Source organism: Cnephaeus nilssonii (genome assembly GCF_951640355.1).
Source record: "Cnephaeus nilssonii genome assembly, chromosome: 5".
Taxonomy (NCBI): Eukaryota; Metazoa; Chordata; class Mammalia; order Chiroptera; family Vespertilionidae; genus Cnephaeus; species Cnephaeus nilssonii.
The window spans coordinates 79,634,133-79,653,891 of NC_137076.1; the positions used below are offsets into that span (position 1 = coordinate 79,634,133).

Genomic DNA, 19,759 nt, shown 5'->3' on the forward strand with positions numbered 1-19,759 from the left:
ATCTTCTCTTATCATTGATGTTTCTATCTCTCTCTCCCTCTTCCTTCCTCTCTGAAATCAATAAAAATATTTTTTTAAAAAAATCTCTGTACAGGGAGAGAGGGAGAGCATTTCTTGAGGGAAGTCTCTCTTCACCAGAAGTTCCCTTCCCCATCTAAGGCGCATACTCATGTCCTGTCACCAGCATCCAATAAAACAATCAAGTTGAAGGGGTGGCACTAATGGGGAAATTACCATTTAAAATCAGCACTTCAAAGAACCAAGATGGCAGCATAGGTAAACACCTGTACTTGCTGCCTCCCACTGATAGATCCTCCCTTCCCCCAACTGGTGGACTGAGTATGACGTAACCTGCACCTGCGGCCTGGACATTCCTGAGCACCTAACCAGACACCTTATATGGACTATACATTGAACCACCAATCAGCACCTGCCAAATACCCTAAGCCCTTGATTCCTAAGTACCTAAGTGCCTAATCATGTGCCTTATATGAAGCCACCAATCAGCGCGTGCCGAGTACCCTAAGCCCCATCCCTTCCCATTCCTCCCCTCAAAAGGCGTGTTCCCCTCTGCATGTGTTGCTGTTCTTCCCTTGTGAGACAGCCTGGCAGGGTCCTTCTCCTCTAATAAAACCTGTAGTCCTGGTTTTTCAGCCTCTCTCTCATTCTTTCACCCACAACTACATCAAAATTACAACTAAAATACATAACAATTATCATCCAGAACGGTGGGAAAAGCTGGCTGAGTAGAAATACTACAACTAGAGAGGTAAAGATGGCGGGCACGTGGAGGCACGGAAGGGGCTGGCACCCAGGTGTGCCACTTTTTTAATCAGGAGGGAGATAGAAGCTTCCACTTGCCCTGAGCTCCAGTGCTGGGCGAGACTTGGGGGCGGGGGGTGGGGGGGGGGGCGCAACGGAGGGAGGGGGGTACCCAGACCCATACTGGGAGAAACTAGACTGTCTGGCATCAGGGCAGGAACTCAGGGGTGGCTTTCTTTCAGACTGAGGTGCTCGCAAAGGTCATTGTTCCTGTGCTGGGACCTCCAAGGTGTAGGGCTGACTGGCAGCCATTGCTGTTTGCTCCTCCCTGGAGATTCCCTGAGACCCGCCCTATCCAATTTACAACCCCACCCGAGCCTTACTCAGCAGCTTTTGCATATGAATGGCCTGTTTTTCTCAGCCTAAAATCTGTCAAATAAGCTGCAGCTGGGTCAGGGAGCCCCAAAAGCTATCAAAAGAAGGCCCAAGGCCCCACCAGTACCAGTCTGCCTTGCTTCACTTCCAAATCCAATACAAAGGGGAGGAATCTGCAGATCTCTCTGTAGCTCCTGCTGGGTGGCCCCAGGCAGTGGCTGACTTTGCGCCCCCTTGGAGATCCAAGAGCCAGTGTACCCAGTGGTCAGTGTGAGACCATACCAGATTACAACTCTTCACATCCATAAGTGACACACTCAAGGTGCAGACTCAGTGAGCACCAAAGCCCCACTGAAGCAAGCCCTGCCCCATAAGGGTGTCTCCTGCACAGTAGCTCTTCCATTGTAAAGATAGCTGGTCCTCACAGCCAATTGTCCTGGAGGTCAATTCCTCCCAGTGATATCAATAGCAATCAAGGCTCAACTACAACAAGACTGTGCACACAGCCCACAAAGGGGTGCACCAAGAGTGTCCACCTCAGGTGACTGGGGAGGCTGAGCCACTGGGCCCTACAGGACACCTACTACACAAGGCCACTCTATCAACTCAAGAAGACTTAGCAGCTACCCAATACATAGAAACAAACACAGGAAAGCAGCCAAAATGCAGAGACAAAGAAACATGTCACAAATGAAAGAAATGGAAGAAAGTAAACTACTGGATATAGAGTTCAAAACCACAGTTATAAGGTTACTCAAGAATCTTCTAGAAACCTCTAAGGAACTTAGTGAGACCTTCAAGGATCTTAGTGAGAATGCCCAAAAAATGGAAAAGGACCAGTCAGAAATTACTAGTAAGCATACACTGACTGAAATAAAGAATAATATACAGAGATTCAACAGTAGACTAGAGGATCCCAAGAATCAAGTCAAAGATTTGAAATACAGGGAAGCAAAAAACACCCAACCAGAAAAGAAAAAAGAATCCAAAAATATGAAGATAGTGTAAGGAGCCTCTGGGACAACTTCAAGTGTACCAACATCAGAATTATGGGGGTGCCAGAAGGAGAGAGAGAGCAAGATATTGAAAACCTATTTGAAGAAATAATGACAGAAAACTTCCCCTACCTGGTGAAAGAAATAGACTTACAAGTCCAGGAAGCGCAGAGAACCCCAAACAAGAGGAATCCAAAGAGGACCACACCAAGACACATAATAATTAAAATGCCAAGGGCAAAAGACAAAGAGAGAATATTAAAAGCAGCAAGAGAAAAACAGTTACCTACAAAGAAGTACCCATACGACTTTCAGCTGATTTCTCAACAGAAACTATGCCGGCCAGAAGGGAGTGGCAAGAAATATTCAGAGTGATGAATAGCAAGAATCTATCAGTACAACCAAGATTACTCTACCCAGCAAAGCTATCATTTAGAATTGAAGGTCAGATAAAAAGCTTTACAGACAAGAAAAAGCTAAAGGAGTTCATCACAAACAAATCCTTCAGCATTATATGAAATGCTGAAGCATATTCTTTAAGAAGAGGAAGAAGAAGAAAAAGGTAAAGATAAAAATTATGAACAACGAAGTGACAACAAATACATATCTATCAACAAGTGAATCTAAAAATCAAATGAGTAAAAAATCTGATGAACAGAATAAACTGGTGAATATAACAGAATCAGGGGCATGGAAATAGAGCAGACTGACAATTCGGGGGGCGGGGGGCGGGAAGAGATTGCACAAAGATCTTATATGCATATATGCAGTACCTATGGACGTGGACAGTGGGGTGGCGAGGGCCTGGGATGGGGTGGGAGCCAGGTGGAGAGGAGCTCTGGGGTGGGGGGACATCTGTAATAATCTGAACAATAAAGATTTTTTTAAAAATACAGCACAGTGAAAAGTTTTTAAAAAAATCAGCACTTCAAAAAAATAAAATAAGAACTGCTATGGACTGAGTGATGTCTTCATGTCAAGAACCCTCACAACAACCTCTGCAGCAGATATGGCAGGACATTTCCCTGATGTCATCAATGGGGAAACTAAAGGGCAAAAGGATTTGAACCCAGAACAAGCTGAATCTAAAGTCAGTCCTCTTAACTACTAAATTATGCTATCTCCCCATTATTCACCAGGACTGGCTATATTCCTTTAACCTTTAGGTAGCTGTGTTGAAAGCTCCCAGGCAGCATTCAGAATGTGGTGAATTAAATATTATATTCTGATTGAAGGCAAATGCTAGCTATCCACACAGACCACTAAGAAGTAAATTTCCTCCCAACAGACATATATGCAAAACCTTCTCAATATACACACAGAACACCTCAATCCTATACCAGGGCCTAAGAGAATTTATCTATCTCCATTGGTCAGACTTTCCAGCACCAGACTCAGAATAACACTCTTAAGATTGGGCAGACACTACTGAAACCAGAGTTGCTTGGTCCCCTGGGTTGTAGTGCCTAAATGTCTATGTTCAACAAAACACACCAGCCTTTGGGACAGCTTCTAGGGAATTTGGGGCAGAATAATTTATGAAGGGCTCTTGAGAAACTAGAAAACAAAGAGAGATGTCAATGGGGTATCAAGTTAGATGTAAAAATCAATGCTCCACTCTAATTCTCCAGGAAGCACTCAGAGTCCTCAGCCTGCCCTTGTCATACATGCTCTGGTTCTCCATCCCCAAGGCTACAGAGGGGGCTCTTTGTTTAGCCATTAACAGTAGCACCACTGGCCAGAAGGCTGGGCAAGGGCCCTTGGTTAGAACTTTCAGGCTTGTTCTGCAATGCAGACCAGGGCCTTGAAGGGTATCACAAAATTAGAGAGGGCAGGAGTGGGAGCCACAGGATATTGATCTCCATCTGCTCCAGGCACTTGCCTAGTTGAAGTGGTACAAGCACTTTTAACCACATAAAACTAGTAGATACAGCCCACATATTCTACTCCCTACCCCTGAAAAGTCCTCTAGTTTTAGTCTTCAAGGACCAGGTGGCTCAGTTCTCAAGGAAGCTAGGGGAGGGCAAGCAGAGGTTGGGTCTGCTGAACCCAGTACCTCTGTTCCTGAAACTTCCCTCTACTAACACCATTAGTTCCTACTTGGCTTTCTTGGTGCTTCATCACTCTTCTGTGGCAACAACTACCCCTATGCAAGCCCAGCAGGAGTGATATTATCACCAGAAAGTTGGCTGGCACAGCAAATGCTGTCCTTGCCAGCACAGCAGCAATGGAGGCAAGGAGGATATGGTGATGAATATCGGCAAGGAACTGATGCAACTATACTGTGGCAGCTGCCAGGGCTTACCATCTACCTTGCCACAGTGCAGAATGCAAACACCTACTCCTCAGAACAGGTCCAAGTGTCATCATAGTGGGACAAGGACAGTTGGGACTAGGACAAGTGGGAGGAAGGTAGGTCCAGGCTATAGGATCAATGACATAGGACAAGTTAGCTGAATAACATAGGTCAAATTATATAACCTCTCTGAGCCTCAATGCTTGTATAGAAAAATAAAGATAATAATAGGTCCTATTATGTGAAGATTGAACAAGATTATACACATGAAGCACCTAACACAGTACCTGAATATGATAAACACAATTGCTGGCTACTTTCATCATTATTAGTATCTTTTTTTTTTTTTTAATCCTCACCTGAGGACATTTTCATTGATTTTTAGAGCGAGGGGAAGGGTAAGGGAAAGGGAGGGAGGGAGGGGAATAGAGAGACAGAAACATTGATTGGCTGCCTCCCGCATAAGCCCTGACCAGGGCTGGGATCAAACCTACAACCTAGGTATGTGCCCTGCTAGAGAATCAAAATCGTGACATTTCATTGTACAGGATAAGATCCAACCAACTGAGCCACACCATCCAGGGCTTTCATTATTATTTTAAGCCCTGAGCTGGGCTCAAAAAAGGGTTAGAAAGTTGTTCTTTCTGAGGATGCCCCATTTAAAAACCAGGCCAGGATCAGCCCCTGTTTCTTGGCACAGGTTCCTTTCGTAAAAGAACACTCCTGCCCTGCACCAGTGCTCAGGACTCTCCTGTGAACAATATTTCAGCAGCACTGAGCCGAGCAGAAGAGCCCAAAATAGCATTTGCAGAGCAAGGCACATGTCACTGCCTCTCCTGTGCTTCTGAAGTGCAAGGAAAGAACGTTTTCAATCACTTGCTCAGAAAGCTTGGCCACCCACCACCTGCCTTCCTTCCAGGGCACTTAGAGGCTGAAATCTCTGTTCTGCTGGAAAATGAAGGTCCCTGAGCCCTGCAGCAGCAGCCACCACTGTGATGGACCACACCGTTCCCCTCCAGCGGGCCAAAGAGTGGCTGCTCCTTCAAAGAAGCCCTGTGGGGACAAAGGACATATACAATTTGAATTCAGAGTGTTTCATGGGGGCAGGGCGGGCTTGGTACCTGGCCGAAGGTCCTGCCACTCATGGCTCGGGTGAAACACCTCCAGGACTTCAGGGTCCAGCTCCTCCTCTGCTGAGGTTTCCTTTCTCTCTGTTTCTTTGGTGGTGCTTTTCTCTGGATTGGTCAGCGCAAACTCCTTCAGAGAAAAAAACACAGAGCATGACCAAAAAAACACAGCTAAGCACCAGGCAAGCAGGAAGAAAAAGGCCTGGGGTAGTACTCTCTCCCTCTATGCTCCTCCTCCCCTCCCCAGCCATGTTTGGACCTTTCATGAGGTTAGCCTCAGAACCAATATAAGTGACACAATACAGTTAAATGAACACAGTATGTGTTGCGTGTATACAGCATTTTTGTACATGCATACAGAAAAAGTCCACAAAGTTCCATAATATCTCAAGGGGGTTAAGAAAACCTACTGGGAACAGAGGTTGGGAAAAAGAGACAATAAGAGCCTTTTACTTTTTACTTGATATGCTACTATACACTGTTTGATGTTTAAAATTCATTATCTATGCCCTGGCTGGTTTGGTTCAGTGGATGGAGTGTCCGCCTGTGGACAGAAGGGTCCCAGGTTTGATTCCAGTCAAGGGCACATGCCCGGGTTTCAGGCTCGATCCCCAGTATGGAGTGTGCAGGAAGCAGTCGATCGATGATTCTCTCTCATCATTGATGTTTCTATCTCTTTCTCCCTCTCCTTTCCTCTCTGAAATCAATAAAAATATATATATTTAAAAAATAAAAATAAAATAAAATTCATATCTATTACTCTTACAGTTTAAATATATATATATATAAAAAGAAGAAAAATAACACACATGAACTGGAGATAAGGCCTCAAATGGCCACCCCAGATGTACAAAAGCTGGCAGCTGAGGCCCAATTGACTCCTAAGCAGCCTCGCATGGCACAGAAAGGACCTGGCAATTCCCTAGGATGCCCACAGGGAATAAATGATCACTTGGGACATTCCAACCCATGTGTAAGGGGTACAAGTGAGAAGCTGGTAGTCCAATTGGGCTGAGGGAGGAAGAAGCCCAGGTTAGAAACCTCTTCATAAAACCTGTTTCCTTCCACCCCACAGAGAGCATGGAGAATTAATGAGATGGTGTCAATGGAGTACTTTGAGCTGAGGAGACAAAGATGCAAGATAAATACAAAGTATTTTTCATTTTGCTCCTTCCCAGCCTTCCTGTCCCATTTTTAAACCTGTTCTTGCATAAAAGCAGTAAGGCCTCAGGAAATTGGAACCAGAGGGTTTCAGAGCTCTGGGAAATTACATTTGGGAGGACAAGGAGGAACCCACACTAGCACACAGGGATGTTATTTCAGCCCTCCCACCTCCCCCATGATCACTTTTCCTACACCTCCCAATTCTTCCACTAATAATAAGTATATTTCATGGATTCCTCTTATGAACCCAAATCTGTGATAGTTACTTTACATAAATTTCATTTTTGTTTCCAACAATTCTAACCCTGAATTGGGAGGTAACAATGCATCTCTTTCAAGCAGTGACCCAGCTCCAGATATGCATCCCCACCTGCCTGGATCTCTCAGCTCCCATCTTTAATTAGATGTCAGAGGAAAGGTTAAGTTGTTAAGGTGTTGATGATAACAATGTAAAGCCTAAGGATTTCATATTTTTAACAAGAAATAAAGGCATGACATTCAGATGGCAGGATTTTAGATCTTGGTAAGAACTGGTAAGGAAACTATCTTGGGCAAGAAGAGGCTTTTAAAATATGTCATAAGTAATGAGAGGCACTCACTATAGCATAATAGTTAAGAACTCAAGCTCTGCATCAGATCACCTAAAATTCAAATCCCAGTTTCTTGTGACACCAGGAAAGTTACTTAACTTTCTAAGCATCAGTTTCCACATTTGTGATGTGGAGATAATAACATCTAGCTCGTACATCAAATGAAGTACTACCTTGTAAACCATTAGCCCTGCATACACAGTAGCTGTTATTATTACTTATAAAGGTAGTCATAGTTTCCAGGTTAGATGAGTCTGTGCTATGATATCCAACAGAGATTACACCATATGGCATCATTTAGGCAGGTCAGATTTGGGTTGTGGTCACCTAGGCAGCCTGGCCCCACAAACCCCACCTACCCCTTCAACTTGAAGTTTGCACAAATCTGAGCTCAAAAGAAAACTAGGAACAGGAAAGAAAATGTGCTTGTCATACTAAAGAGCAGATAGACTAGCATGTGGCACCCTGCATTCTGAGGGCATGGACATCAAGCTTCCAACAGCTGAGTTTCTGAGGACAGACTCTGTCAGCCTCTTTCACCACTATATCCTCCATGCCTAGTTTGTAATCACAGAACAAAGGAAGGAAGGAACGCCTCCCTCCCCCTCTCACAGGCAGGTATGTCTTTTGGATGCCTTGGACTAAGACAAGCCCAAATTAGAGGAGTCTGCTGGAAGCCAGGTACTAGCCACACATTCCAGAAAAAGACCACCTTGTCCATTAAGTATCCAGAGCCTTTTTTTCCTAGATTTTTAAAATAAGGTTATCAGAGTAGGTTCAAGAAGGAGGGTTAGGAGAATCATGAAACACTGAGCCACATGCTTCAAGTCTGTGGCCAAACACTTGTGCAACAATCCTGTCACTGCTCAAAATGTTTTTTCTATTTCCTCTTTCTATCACTTCTGAACCAGATGTTAAGCCACAGCTACATGTACACACATACACACCACACACACACACACACACACACACACACACACACACACACACAGAGTCTATCATTATTTTACAGCATACCTCAGTTTTTAGTGGGGGTAATACAAAACTGATGCTCCCCTGTCTGATCACCAAATCTGGCTCTGAGTAACTTTGGGCGGTTTGCCCAAATCACATCTGGCAAGCACTGACAGAGGTTCAGTCATATGAATATACCATAAGTTAGTCAGTTCAAGAAAGAAATTGCATAAAAGGTTTTGAGAAAAAGCAACATCATAGGGATGAGCTTGTAATGATAATAGCAGCTACCATTTACTAAGCCCTTACCATATGCCCAGCACTGGGCTGAAGTGCCTTCTGTGCCTCACAACTCGTCCAAGTTTCATCTGTGATGCACATACATTTATACCCATTTTACAGATGAGTATGGACATGGGGCCTGTGCAAAATCACATGGCTGGGTAAAGCAGAGCAGAGATTTAAGGTCAGGACTGCCTGGCTCCAAAGCCCAGGCATAATTTCTAACTCACTTCTATGTCGTGTGTCCTAATGGTTGTGCCCTGGATACTGAGGAAATGAAGTGAGGGCAATGAGATTAACTTAGCATGTCTCTCAGCGCAGCCCCCTTGCCAAGGGAGGGTTTTCATGGACCAAGTGAGAAACCACACTCTCAAAGAAAGAACAAGCAAGACTAGCCTCTCTCTGTCTGGGCAGTGTCTTGAATAGGAGAGAAAGACCAAGAGGTGAGAAAAGCCAGACAGCCCTTGGCCAGCTCTGAAGTAAATCCCATGCTCTGGTGCCCCCTCAGCTGGCTTCTTAGGGCTCCCTTCCATGCTGAATCCTCAGCCCTCTCTTCTCCCTGCCACCATCACTCCAAATACCAATTTCTTCTCAACTGACTGCAAGAAATCCCAGCTAAGGTGTTAGCTGACAACAGCTTACTATGTCACACTTCCTTGCGCTTGTATCTGAATAAGAGATTCTTAAATATCAAAGACTTCAAGATCCAACAGAATGAACGAATTTCTAATGGTAGGTTGATAGATGCTGTGTTAGAGACAGACTGCCAGGGCAAGATTTTGGGACAGGAGTGTGTCTGACAGAGCCCTAAATTAAATGCTAGAAGCAGCCACCCCCTTACTAAAAAGAATAGTTGACATTTACTGACCATCCATTGACGTGACTGTGCCAATTCCAAATATTAGGTACTTTATATATAATCACATTTGATCTACACTAAAATCTTAAGAGGAACATACCAACCCTGTTTTATTAGATAAGGAAACAAAGCTCAGAAATGGTCAAAGTGCCCAAAGGATGTTACCAAGGTCTGTGTTCCTTCCACTGGGTTCCACTACCTCCCTCATTACTCACCACCTTTTTGAAGGTGCCTCTTATTTAGATACATGTAACCATATCACTTCAGCATCCACACAGACCTAAGATGTAGCACCTCAGGTGCCACAGCAACAGCCAGGAAGGGAGGCTGACTCCAGATCATGCCCTGATACACACAGCCAACTTTTCCTGGGTGGCCATTAACCTTCACAAATGCCCTCGGGAAGGACAATTCCAGGTCTCCAGGAGCACTTGTCTGAACTCTGAAAAAGTGGATCATGACCATTCTCACTTCCCCCACTAACCATTTTCACTGTTGTGAAGGTGGCTAGCTATATAATTTGGATTTTAAATGCCCCATCAGGGCAGCAATTTTTATGGTATGAGAGAAAAGATGCTTCAACTCCTACTTGTGCTTAGCACATGATGAAAGATGATGACAAATTGATATAGCTTAGGAACAGACATAAGGATAAAAGCAGCTTCTGGTGATGAAAGCCAGTATTAACATTTTTCTGAAACTAGACTCAATAGAACTAATATATATGGGCCAGAATAATTATGGCTCTGAAAGCTTATCTATTTGGTTGGACTCTTATCCAAAAGAGACTTACTGACACAGTCCTTAAGTAAATTCATCAGCATGCTTTTGTTAATTGTACATCTGCTAAAGCTCACAATGGGAGCACCCGGATCCTTGTGAGATGCAGGTTTGGGGTAGGGGGAATAGCCCTGATCTCCTGAGACACTTGGGTGCTTTTCTGGGTCAGGTCAAAGACATCTCCAACCCTCAGGCTGTGGCCAGTCCCACCATCAGGGGCCAATGGGATCTCATTCTCATTTTTCTTGGAGACCAAAACCCCAGTATCAACAAGATTAGTCAGAGGACATTAAAAGTTCAAAAGGATTCAAGACTCCTAACTGTATGTTGTCTCCTGCTCCTCAAAGTGGGGAGAAATGCAGAGAGAAAACAAATGATTTCAGAGAGAAGGTGGAAGCTTGCCACAAGTCAGAGGTGAACTTCAGCTGAGCTGGACTGTTATTAAATTCATCTCATTTGTCATTTGCACTTCAAGCCCTCCTGCTCCAAAGCTTCCAGCACTTTACCCACCATTTAGTGGGAGCCCCTGGGGTTAGGAAAGGTGGCCAGCAGTGGGTGAAGCTGTCAGAACTGACAATCAAGACTTCCCAAGGGAGGGAAAAGAGAGGGCACTGGGAGATAGTCATGGGCAGGCTGTTATTGAGGCAGGCCAGGGGAAATGGAGCCAGAAGCCTGCTCAAGCTCAGGACCTTCTTGGGCATTTTGCTCCTGCCTGTGGCAATAACAAGAACCCTAAGCAATGGGGTCTATGTTAATAAAGAGAGGCTGGGAAAGAGGATACAGAGTTACAGACAGACTTGAGAAAGCACAGGAAGAGAGAAGTAGAGGAAGAACCATTCTTACATGGTGCTCACCATACAATCAGCCAGCTTTGGAGATAATCTTGACCTTCCCAACTCTGCTACAAACTGGTTGTAGATTTTGGCCAAGTTATTTAAAATCTCTGAATCTTAATCTCCTCCTTCTCAAAATGAGGATAATAATTGTAGTTGTCTATTTCATAGTATTATTGGGGGGGAGGGGTAAATGAGAATAGACATAAAGAACTTAATGAATGACAATGCCTAGTACATGGTAAGCTTCTTATTATTAAAACTAGAGGCCCGCTGCATGAAATTCATGCAAGGGGCTTGGCCCCCGCCCCCACGGTGGCTGCCTCATCCCCCACCACCACTGCAGCTGCCTCTGCCTCAGCTGCCTCTGCCTCGGCTCCCACCGCCACGACTTCGTCCGAAAGGTTGTCCGGAAGGACGTCTGGTCTAATTAGCATATTATGCTTTTATTATTATAGATTATTATTATCATCACCACCATACATTCCCCAAAGGGAAACTATATCATGAACTTTAAACAGAGGCCAGAGGATTCAGAGATAGAGGGAAAGAAATACACAGACTCCATGACTCAGCACTGGCCACATTCATATAAGAAACATAAAAGCTCACCCCACTTCCACAGCAGCTCTGGTGGCATAGAGGCTTTTTTGGACCCAATAGGGATCCCTCTTGTGATAAGGTACTTACTTGGTTCTGATGACTGAAGCAGAAGGTGAAGCAGGTGGTTATCAATAGTCCAAGCAGCATGCCCAGAGGAGCCATCCTAGATAGGGGCAGGTCCTAATGAATATAAACACAGAAAACAGGTCAATAGGAAGCTGGTTCCTAATTCCCTGATGCCTGATCCCCCAGCACTGTGATTCCCATGATGTCACTTGTTCAATGAATGTGAGACATTTCCCACATAGAGGTATTATAGGTCTTCTACCATAGGAATAGATCAATGTGAATGAAGCCTCCATCTCCGATAAGGAGTCCAGCCACCCAAGGGGAGACATGCCTTTGTTGGAACTGAGCCACCAGAACTCTTCTTACATGAGCTATAATAGCTCTGGTCCCTTCCTTCCTCATTATCAACTTCTTATCAGGTTGAACTGGGTGGTACTGGCTATGGTAAGGAAAAAAGGAAACTAACCCTTGATTGGTATGTGGACAGACATGAGCCCAAATCTGCATAAGCCTTTATAACCATTGACTTCTAAACCATACCTGCAGTTATACCTGAAGACAGATGTCATCAGCATCCCTAAACCAACATAGTTCAATAATCTCAAGCTAGAAAGCCTTTCACATCACTTTTCAAACAGCCAGACAAATAAAAGTACAGACCCTAGTAGTTGTTAAAATTAAAATGACACAAAAATGAAAAGATATCCCATGTTCATGGATTGGAGAGTTAAGGTTACAATACTACCAAAGCAATATGCAGATTCAATGCAATCCCTATCAAAATTCCAATGATTTTTTTTTTTTTTACAGAAGTGAAGAAAACTATCCTAAAACATATGTGGAATTTCACAACAGCCAACAAAATCTTGAAAAAAACAAAGCTGGAGGACTCACACTTTCTGATTTCAAAACTTACTACAAAGCTATAGTAATGAAAACAGTATGGTACTTCATGAGGACAAATATATGAACCAATGGCATACAATTCAGAGCCCCAAAATAACCACATATATGGTCAATTATTTTCATCAAGGTTACCAAGAACATTCAATACAGAAAGAACAGACTCTTCAACAAACTATCCTGGGACAATTGGATATCCACATGCAAAAGAATGAAGTGGACAGCCCTGGTCTGTGTGGCTCAGCTGGATGGGCATTGTCCCATGCACTGAAAGGTTGCTGGTTTGATTCCCAATCAGGGCACATGCCAGGGTTATAGGCTTGATCCCTGGTACGGGGCATACAGGAGGCAGCCAATTGATATGGCTCTCACATACTTGTTTCTCTACCTCCCACCCTCTCCCTTCTTCCCTCTCTAAAAATCAATTTTAAAAATCTTTAAAAGGAAAAAAAAATGAAGTGGACCCTTCCTTTACACCACATACAAAAAAGTAACTCAAAATGTGTTAATGGCCCTGTGACCCAGTTGGTTCGGCATCATCCCATGTACCAAAAGGTACTGGTTCAATTCCTGATCAGGGCACATGTCTGGGTTGTGGGCTCGATACCAGGCTCAACCCCTGGTTGGGGATGTGCAAGAGACAGCTAGTCAATGTTCTGCTCTCACATCAATGTGTGTGTCTCTCTCTCTCTTTCTCTAAAAATCAATAAAAATCTTTAACAAGTAACTCAAAATGGATCAAAGACCTAAATTTAAAAAGAAAACATAGAGGAAATCTTAATAATCTTAGATTTAGCAATAGTTTCTTAAATATTACACCAAAAGCATAGGTGATAAAATAAAAAAATAGATAAATTAAACTCCATCAAAATTAAAATACTTTTGTATGTCAAAGGACAATATCAAGAGAATGAAAAGGACAATATCAAGAGAATGACATACTTTTGTATGTCAAAGGACATATCAAGAGAATGACAAATTAAAATACTTTTGTATGTCAAAGGACAATATCAACGAAATGGGAGAAAATATTTGCAAATCACATATCTGATCAAAGTTTAATACCCAGAATATATGAACAGCTCAAGAAAAAAAAGACAAGCAACCCAAATTAAAATGGGCAAAGGATCTTCTCCAAAAAAGATACACAAATGCCAACAGGGATATGAAAAGATTATCAACATCATTAATCACTGAGGAAATACAAACAAAAGCCACAATTGGATAACACTTTAAATCCACTACAATTAAACAACAATAACAAAAAAAGAAAGCAATCAATGTTAACAAGGATGTAGAGAAAGTGAAACTCTCATACATTGCTGGTGGGAATACAAAATGGTACAGCTGCTATGGGACACAATTTGGTAGTTTCCCAAAAATCTAAGCATAGAATTACCATATGATCCAGCAATTCCACCCATAGGTATATATTCTACCCAAAAGATATGAAAACAGTGATTCAAACAGATACTTCTATGTGAATGTTAACAGCATTATTCACAATAGCTAAAAGGTGGAAATATGTAAGAGATGTCTTCCGAAGAGTGAAGGAATGACTCAGCATAGGAAACCTAGGTGGCTGTCCTCTGAGTTTCAACGCCAGAGTCCCCCCAATCCTGAACTTTCCTCACACAGTTCCAGTTCACTCTGCCCTCCTTCTGCCAGAGCCCAAAGATCAAACCCACAACCTTGGTGTGTTGGGACAATGCTCTAACCCCGTGGTCAGCAAACTGCGGCTCGAGAGCCACATGCGGCTCTTTGGCCCCTTGAGTGTGGCTCTTCCACAAAATACCACGGCCTGGGCGAGTCTATTTTGAAGAAGTGGCGTTAGAAGAAGTTTAAAAACTTTGGCTCTCAAAAGAAATTTCAATCGTTGTACTGTTGATATTTGGCTCTGTTGACTAATGAGTTTGCCAATCACTGCTCTAACCAACTGAGCTACAGGGCCAGTTGCATTTCAGCTCGAGGCCCAGGTAAGCAACAAAACCAGCCACAGCTGACATTAAGACCAGCTGCATTGAATAATGTTCCCCATACCCTGGTGCCGGCCAATCTATCAGTGGAAACTGAGACCCGGAGAGGACACACCTATAAAAGTGCTGAATATTCTATTAAGATCTTTCCCTGGAGCCTCCCCTAAAATCTCTGCCCTTAAAACCCTTAGGATGGAGGGCCCAGTGCGCTCTCCCTCCCAGGAGCATGCCTGTGCCTTTCCCTCTCCCGCCCACCCCCTTCTCCTCCCCAGGCACACTACCATGAGCTTCCTCACTCCTAAGCTCCAAGGGCCCTTCCTTTACCTCCAAAACTCATTTCCTAAGCTCATTTCTTCTAGGAATTACTTCTTCTATCTCTAATTTACCAAACAAATGTTCTCTTAAAGTTAAACAAAATAAACAAAAACAAAAAAGGTGGAAATAACCCAAGTATCCATCAACAGATAAATGTATTTTTGTGTTGTTGTTATTCCTCTCCCAAGGATATTTTTCCATTGATTTTAGAGAGAGTGGAAAGGAGGAAGTGAGGGAGAAGGCGAGGGAGGGGGGAGAAAGAGAGAGAGAGAGAGAGCAATATCGGTTGACTGCCTCCCACATGCACCCCTATCAGGGCGGGGGATTGAACCTGCAACCTTAGGCATGTGCTCTTGACTGGCAATCAAACCCACAATCCTCTGGTGCAGGAGACAATGCTCTAACCACTTAGAAACACCAGCCAGGGCTGAATGTATATTTTTTAATGTGGTATATACATACAATGGAATATTATTCAGCCATAAACAGAATGAAATTCTAACCCATATTTCAACATGAATGAACCTTGAAAACAATATGCCAAGTGAAATAACCTAGACATAAAATGACAGATGCTATATGATTCTACTTAAATGAAATATCTAGAATAGGCAAATTCAGAGAAATAGAAAGATTACAGGTTACCAGGGGAGTTATAGGGTACAGAGTTTCTTTTTGAAGTAGTGGAAAAATTTGGTCAGTAAACTAGAGTGGAAGTCAAGAGAACTAATCCAAACTGGCAAATAATCTAAGAAAGGCAGAACGAAAAACAAAATAAAAGAAGACCAAAAAAAAAAAAAAAAAAGCCTTAGAAAAATACAGCACGTCAGTATTAGCCCAGACCCTTCTAAAAGGTGTGTTGCCCTAGCCAGCTTGGCTCAGTGGATAGAGCGTCGGCCTGCGGACTGCAGGGTCGCTGGTTTGATCCCAGTCAAGGGCATATGCCTGGGTTGCGGGCTTGATTCCCCAGTAGGGGGTGTGCAGGAGGCAGCTGATCAATGATTCTCTCTCATCATTGACGTTTCTCTATCCCTCTTCCTTCCTCTCTGAAATCAATAAATATATATATTTAAAAAAATATCCTATCCCTAAGTAAAAAACAACAAATCTTTAAAAAATAAATAAAAGGTTTTTGTGTTGATCACTCAGACCCAATACACCTCATTAGGCAATTTACTCAATAGAGGCTTAATTATGGGAAAACATTTTTACGATGTTTACCTTTTCTCTTTCCTTGTTCCTACCACACTTTTCCATGTTCCACCTCAATAAAATGGTCCTGTGACATAATTGGACAAAAGCCCTGCCTGCATCCACTCTCAGAAGTTATTACCCTCTTGCCCAGCCCACCCTTTCACCCTTTTCAGGGGCAGACGGAAACTTTTGCTAAGGACATCTGGAGCTATGGAAGAAAACAGCCCTCCTGGACCAGCACTATGCTAAAAAAGCACAGCCAAAAGGAAAAGCAAAGGCTTGGGTGCTATAAATAGCTGCTACACTCACCCAGCAGCAAAAGCATTTGCTTTCTGCCAGCTTCTCCCCTCTTTTTTTTGTCGACAAAATGGATCGGCTGAGTGCCACATGAGCTTCCCTCAGCAACCTGGCTCCCTGGGGCACCAATCACACTCAAAGACAGGGAATGAGTTCACAGCATGGCACTAGGTTCTGGACAGGTGCCTGGCCATGCCTCGGTGTGAGGAGGGTGGGGGACCAGGCTGGATGAGGATGAACAAGGGGACGAAGCTTCCACATCAGGAGTGAGAAAGAAGGCTGGAAAGGGAGATGGGTTCCAAGATACCTTTCTTACCCCGGTGGCCTTGGGTGTGGGGAAAAGGGAATAAAAAATGAAAGTGGGGACTCACAACATTATGAGGACAATATACAATAAGAGAGAACAAAGAATATCCCAAAGTCACAGATTTCCTGTCCCCTACATGAAACTGTTCATGTATATATATGCATGTACACACACAGTTAGATGCTCCCTCATGATAGTAATAAACACTGAAACTGGTTCTGAGGGAAAAGATGAGGAGGAAGAGATAAATGAGAAGAAGTCAAGGGCAAAGAAGAAAAATGAACAGGAGCAGGAGGCCCAGAAGGGACAGAGGAAGAAGAGACCGGGGGCAACTGATTCACAAACAGCAGCTTCCCCACTCCTAGAGTGGGAAGGGGAGTGGGGGAAAAGAGAAATGGCAGCTTCTACAGGGCTCCCAGCACCTCCATTCCCCCCACCCACCCACCCACACACACATACATTTACACCCTCAGAAGCATTTTCGGCCAATACTAAGAGTGAGAGATCAATTGCAAATGGATCCTTCATTTCCACCTGACCAATGAATGCACTGCCTCCATATATTTTTTCCATGAAACAGGGAGAGAAGAATATGGAGGGTGGGGAGGTGCATGGGAGAAGTGAGGCTTGGAGAAAAGTGTGACACAATTTCCCAAGCTTTGCAGGGGGGCACCAGAGGGTAAGTAGGTGTGGGTAATGGTGTCCTCAACCCTAAGACCTGCCCTGCATCCATGTCACCTGGTCTCCTCCTTATTCAGGATATAGCAGGTGGAGAGCAAATATTCTTTTTCCTGGGCTTTATGCTGGGGGTAGGGGGAAAGAGGAAAATGGGAAGTGGCATACAGGTATGTTCTTGAAAATGGGAAGTGGCATACAGGTATGGTCCACCACCTCAAGCAGAGACCTAGATAGCAACAGCAACAAAAGAAAACCTAAGACCCTGACAAAAATAAAGCCAAAGTCATGGCATCCCATTGAGGCATAATTTGGCACACAGCCTGAGGTTAGTGCCCTCCCCAAACCACTCATCACCCATTAACCCTGGGTTCACCTAATCATCTGCCCCTGCACACCAGCAGAACAAACCCTCCCATCCGTCATCCTTGGCTCTCAATTGAGGACAGACCTACACCTTTACATTTATGTCCTTCTTCCGACTTAAAACACTATCATTCAATACAAGAAAAGGGAACATATTTCAATGTTCCATTGGTAACTCTTTCCTTAAATATTCTTGGGCTTTGGGACAAAAGAGATAATAGGGTACTTGAGATGACCATTTTCCTCTCAAAACTGGCCATTTGTAGGCTGTACCTCTACTTAAATTGAGGCTGGATGCTCTCAGCCATCTGAATTGCCAGTTTACTGCAGCCAGAGCAGATGATAGGGACATGGGTGAGAGGCAGCCCATGGACTGGCTAGCCCTTACCTCCCTTGCCGCCTCATGTCCTCCACTCAATTCAGACAGGACTGAGGGAGGGGACTGGGCTCTATGTAAATCAGACATCTTCCCATAACTTTTGTCTTCTCTCAAGGCAGGGAAGGATGTAGGAAGCCAACAAAGGGAGGAAGACTGGGACTGCTGGCAGACCCCATGGACAGTGGCTGCTCTCCAGTCTCAGGGCTGGAACACAGGGAGAACACGAAAAGGTCACAAGTATCCTCAGCAGGCAGAGCAAGCTCAGCAGCCTGCCTAGGAGCACTTGGAACTCCATCTTATAAAATGTACACGTTCTTAACCTACAATGTATGTCCATGTATTTGTTTCCCCAATTCTTTTGGGAAAAGTAAAAGAGCAAGAATTCCTACATTCATCTTATAAGGAGAAAATTAAAGCAAAGAGATAAAACCATTAGGTAGAAAGTGTAGTACCTGGATTTAAAATCAGACAGACCTAAGGCCAATTCCTGGCTCTGCCAATATCTAGCTATGTGACCTTGGATACTACTTCACTAGGCCTCAGTTTCTTCATCTGTAAAATGAATATATAAGAGCTCTTATTTCAAAAAAAATGTTGGGGAGAATAAAATAAAACAATGCATGGAAAGTTCTTGGTACAATACCTGGCACCTAGTTATCACACCTCATTAGAGCAGAGATGATGACTTTCCTCTGGACCCAAAGGCAGTCAGGCCCAGGCCAGGCACCCTGGAACCACTCTCCAGAGCTCCTGCCTCCTGCAGAATCTACACACCCTCTAGCTGGCTCCACACCTCAAACTTTAGGACCAAAGCCTTTGTGGGTATCTACTCCAGGAGGAAAAGGAAACAAATGTTAGAGAAAGACACCCTGATCCCTGCCACAGCTAAAAACAGAGACCCAAGCCAGTTTTCTCCTGAGCCCCATGGCAGACCCAGCCCACTCAGTGCTTTTCACAGCATACTAGTGTCCAGAGATCCAGGCCACAATTATGTTGTAATGCCAGCTGCAGGAACAGCTGTAAAACAATCTCGTGCTTTAAGACTGAAAGTTAGAGGATGAGCTCTTCCCACAGATACACATTTATTACTATTTATGGGCTGCACAAACTCATATAAACATACACACACATACACACAGTCACTCACCTCTACACAAACAGAAACTCACTGCCTGATTTGAGCAGGCAAATATGAAGCTGAAGAAACAATGGAAAGAGGACACTGAAAGGACAGTCCTGACAACAGAGAACAATGTGCAATGGCTAAGGAAAAGAAATGGATTTTTAAAGAATAATTTGAAAGAGAAGAGAAATAAATTTGGAATAGTCAGACAAACAGGCTTCTCCCATCCTCCCCGCAAGATATAAACTAAACAAAAAGTCAGTAAATAGACAACAATTAAGTAAAAAGAGCCTTTGAATAGCAAAAGAATGTGGCTTCTAACCTGTCCAGCCCCTACCTGACCAGAAGGTTGGACTTGAACCATCCTTAAGCCACTGACCACTTACATAATGGGAACAGTATCTGCCCCAAATATTAAAGTCAAGACTCAGACCAAAAAGTGACTCCAGTGGAGACTGCTCTCAAAAAATCCAAGGTACCTAAGAGGGAAAGTAATTAGAGGAAGCTGTTGGAGGATAGAAAGTTCATAACTAAC

General features: G+C 43.7%; 1 protein-coding gene across 2 annotated transcripts in view; it reads right to left on the reverse strand.

The window, feature by feature from the left end:
• Positions 1 to 19,759, reverse strand: part of SIL1 (SIL1 nucleotide exchange factor) — a 212,319-nt gene that overhangs the window by 146,186 nt on the left and 46,374 nt on the right. For both annotated transcript variants that reach the window (XR_013813523.1, XM_079770873.1), the window contains exons 2-3: positions 11,708 to 11,800; positions 5,550 to 5,685 (exon numbers count right to left, since the gene is read on the reverse strand). Coding sequence is in view for 1 of the 2 variants with exons in the window: in XM_079770873.1 (XP_079626999.1) it covers positions 5,550 to 5,685; positions 11,708 to 11,782 (211 nt within the window). In the remaining variant the exon portion in view is untranslated. The remainder of the gene's footprint in view (positions 1 to 5,549; positions 5,686 to 11,707; positions 11,801 to 19,759) is intronic.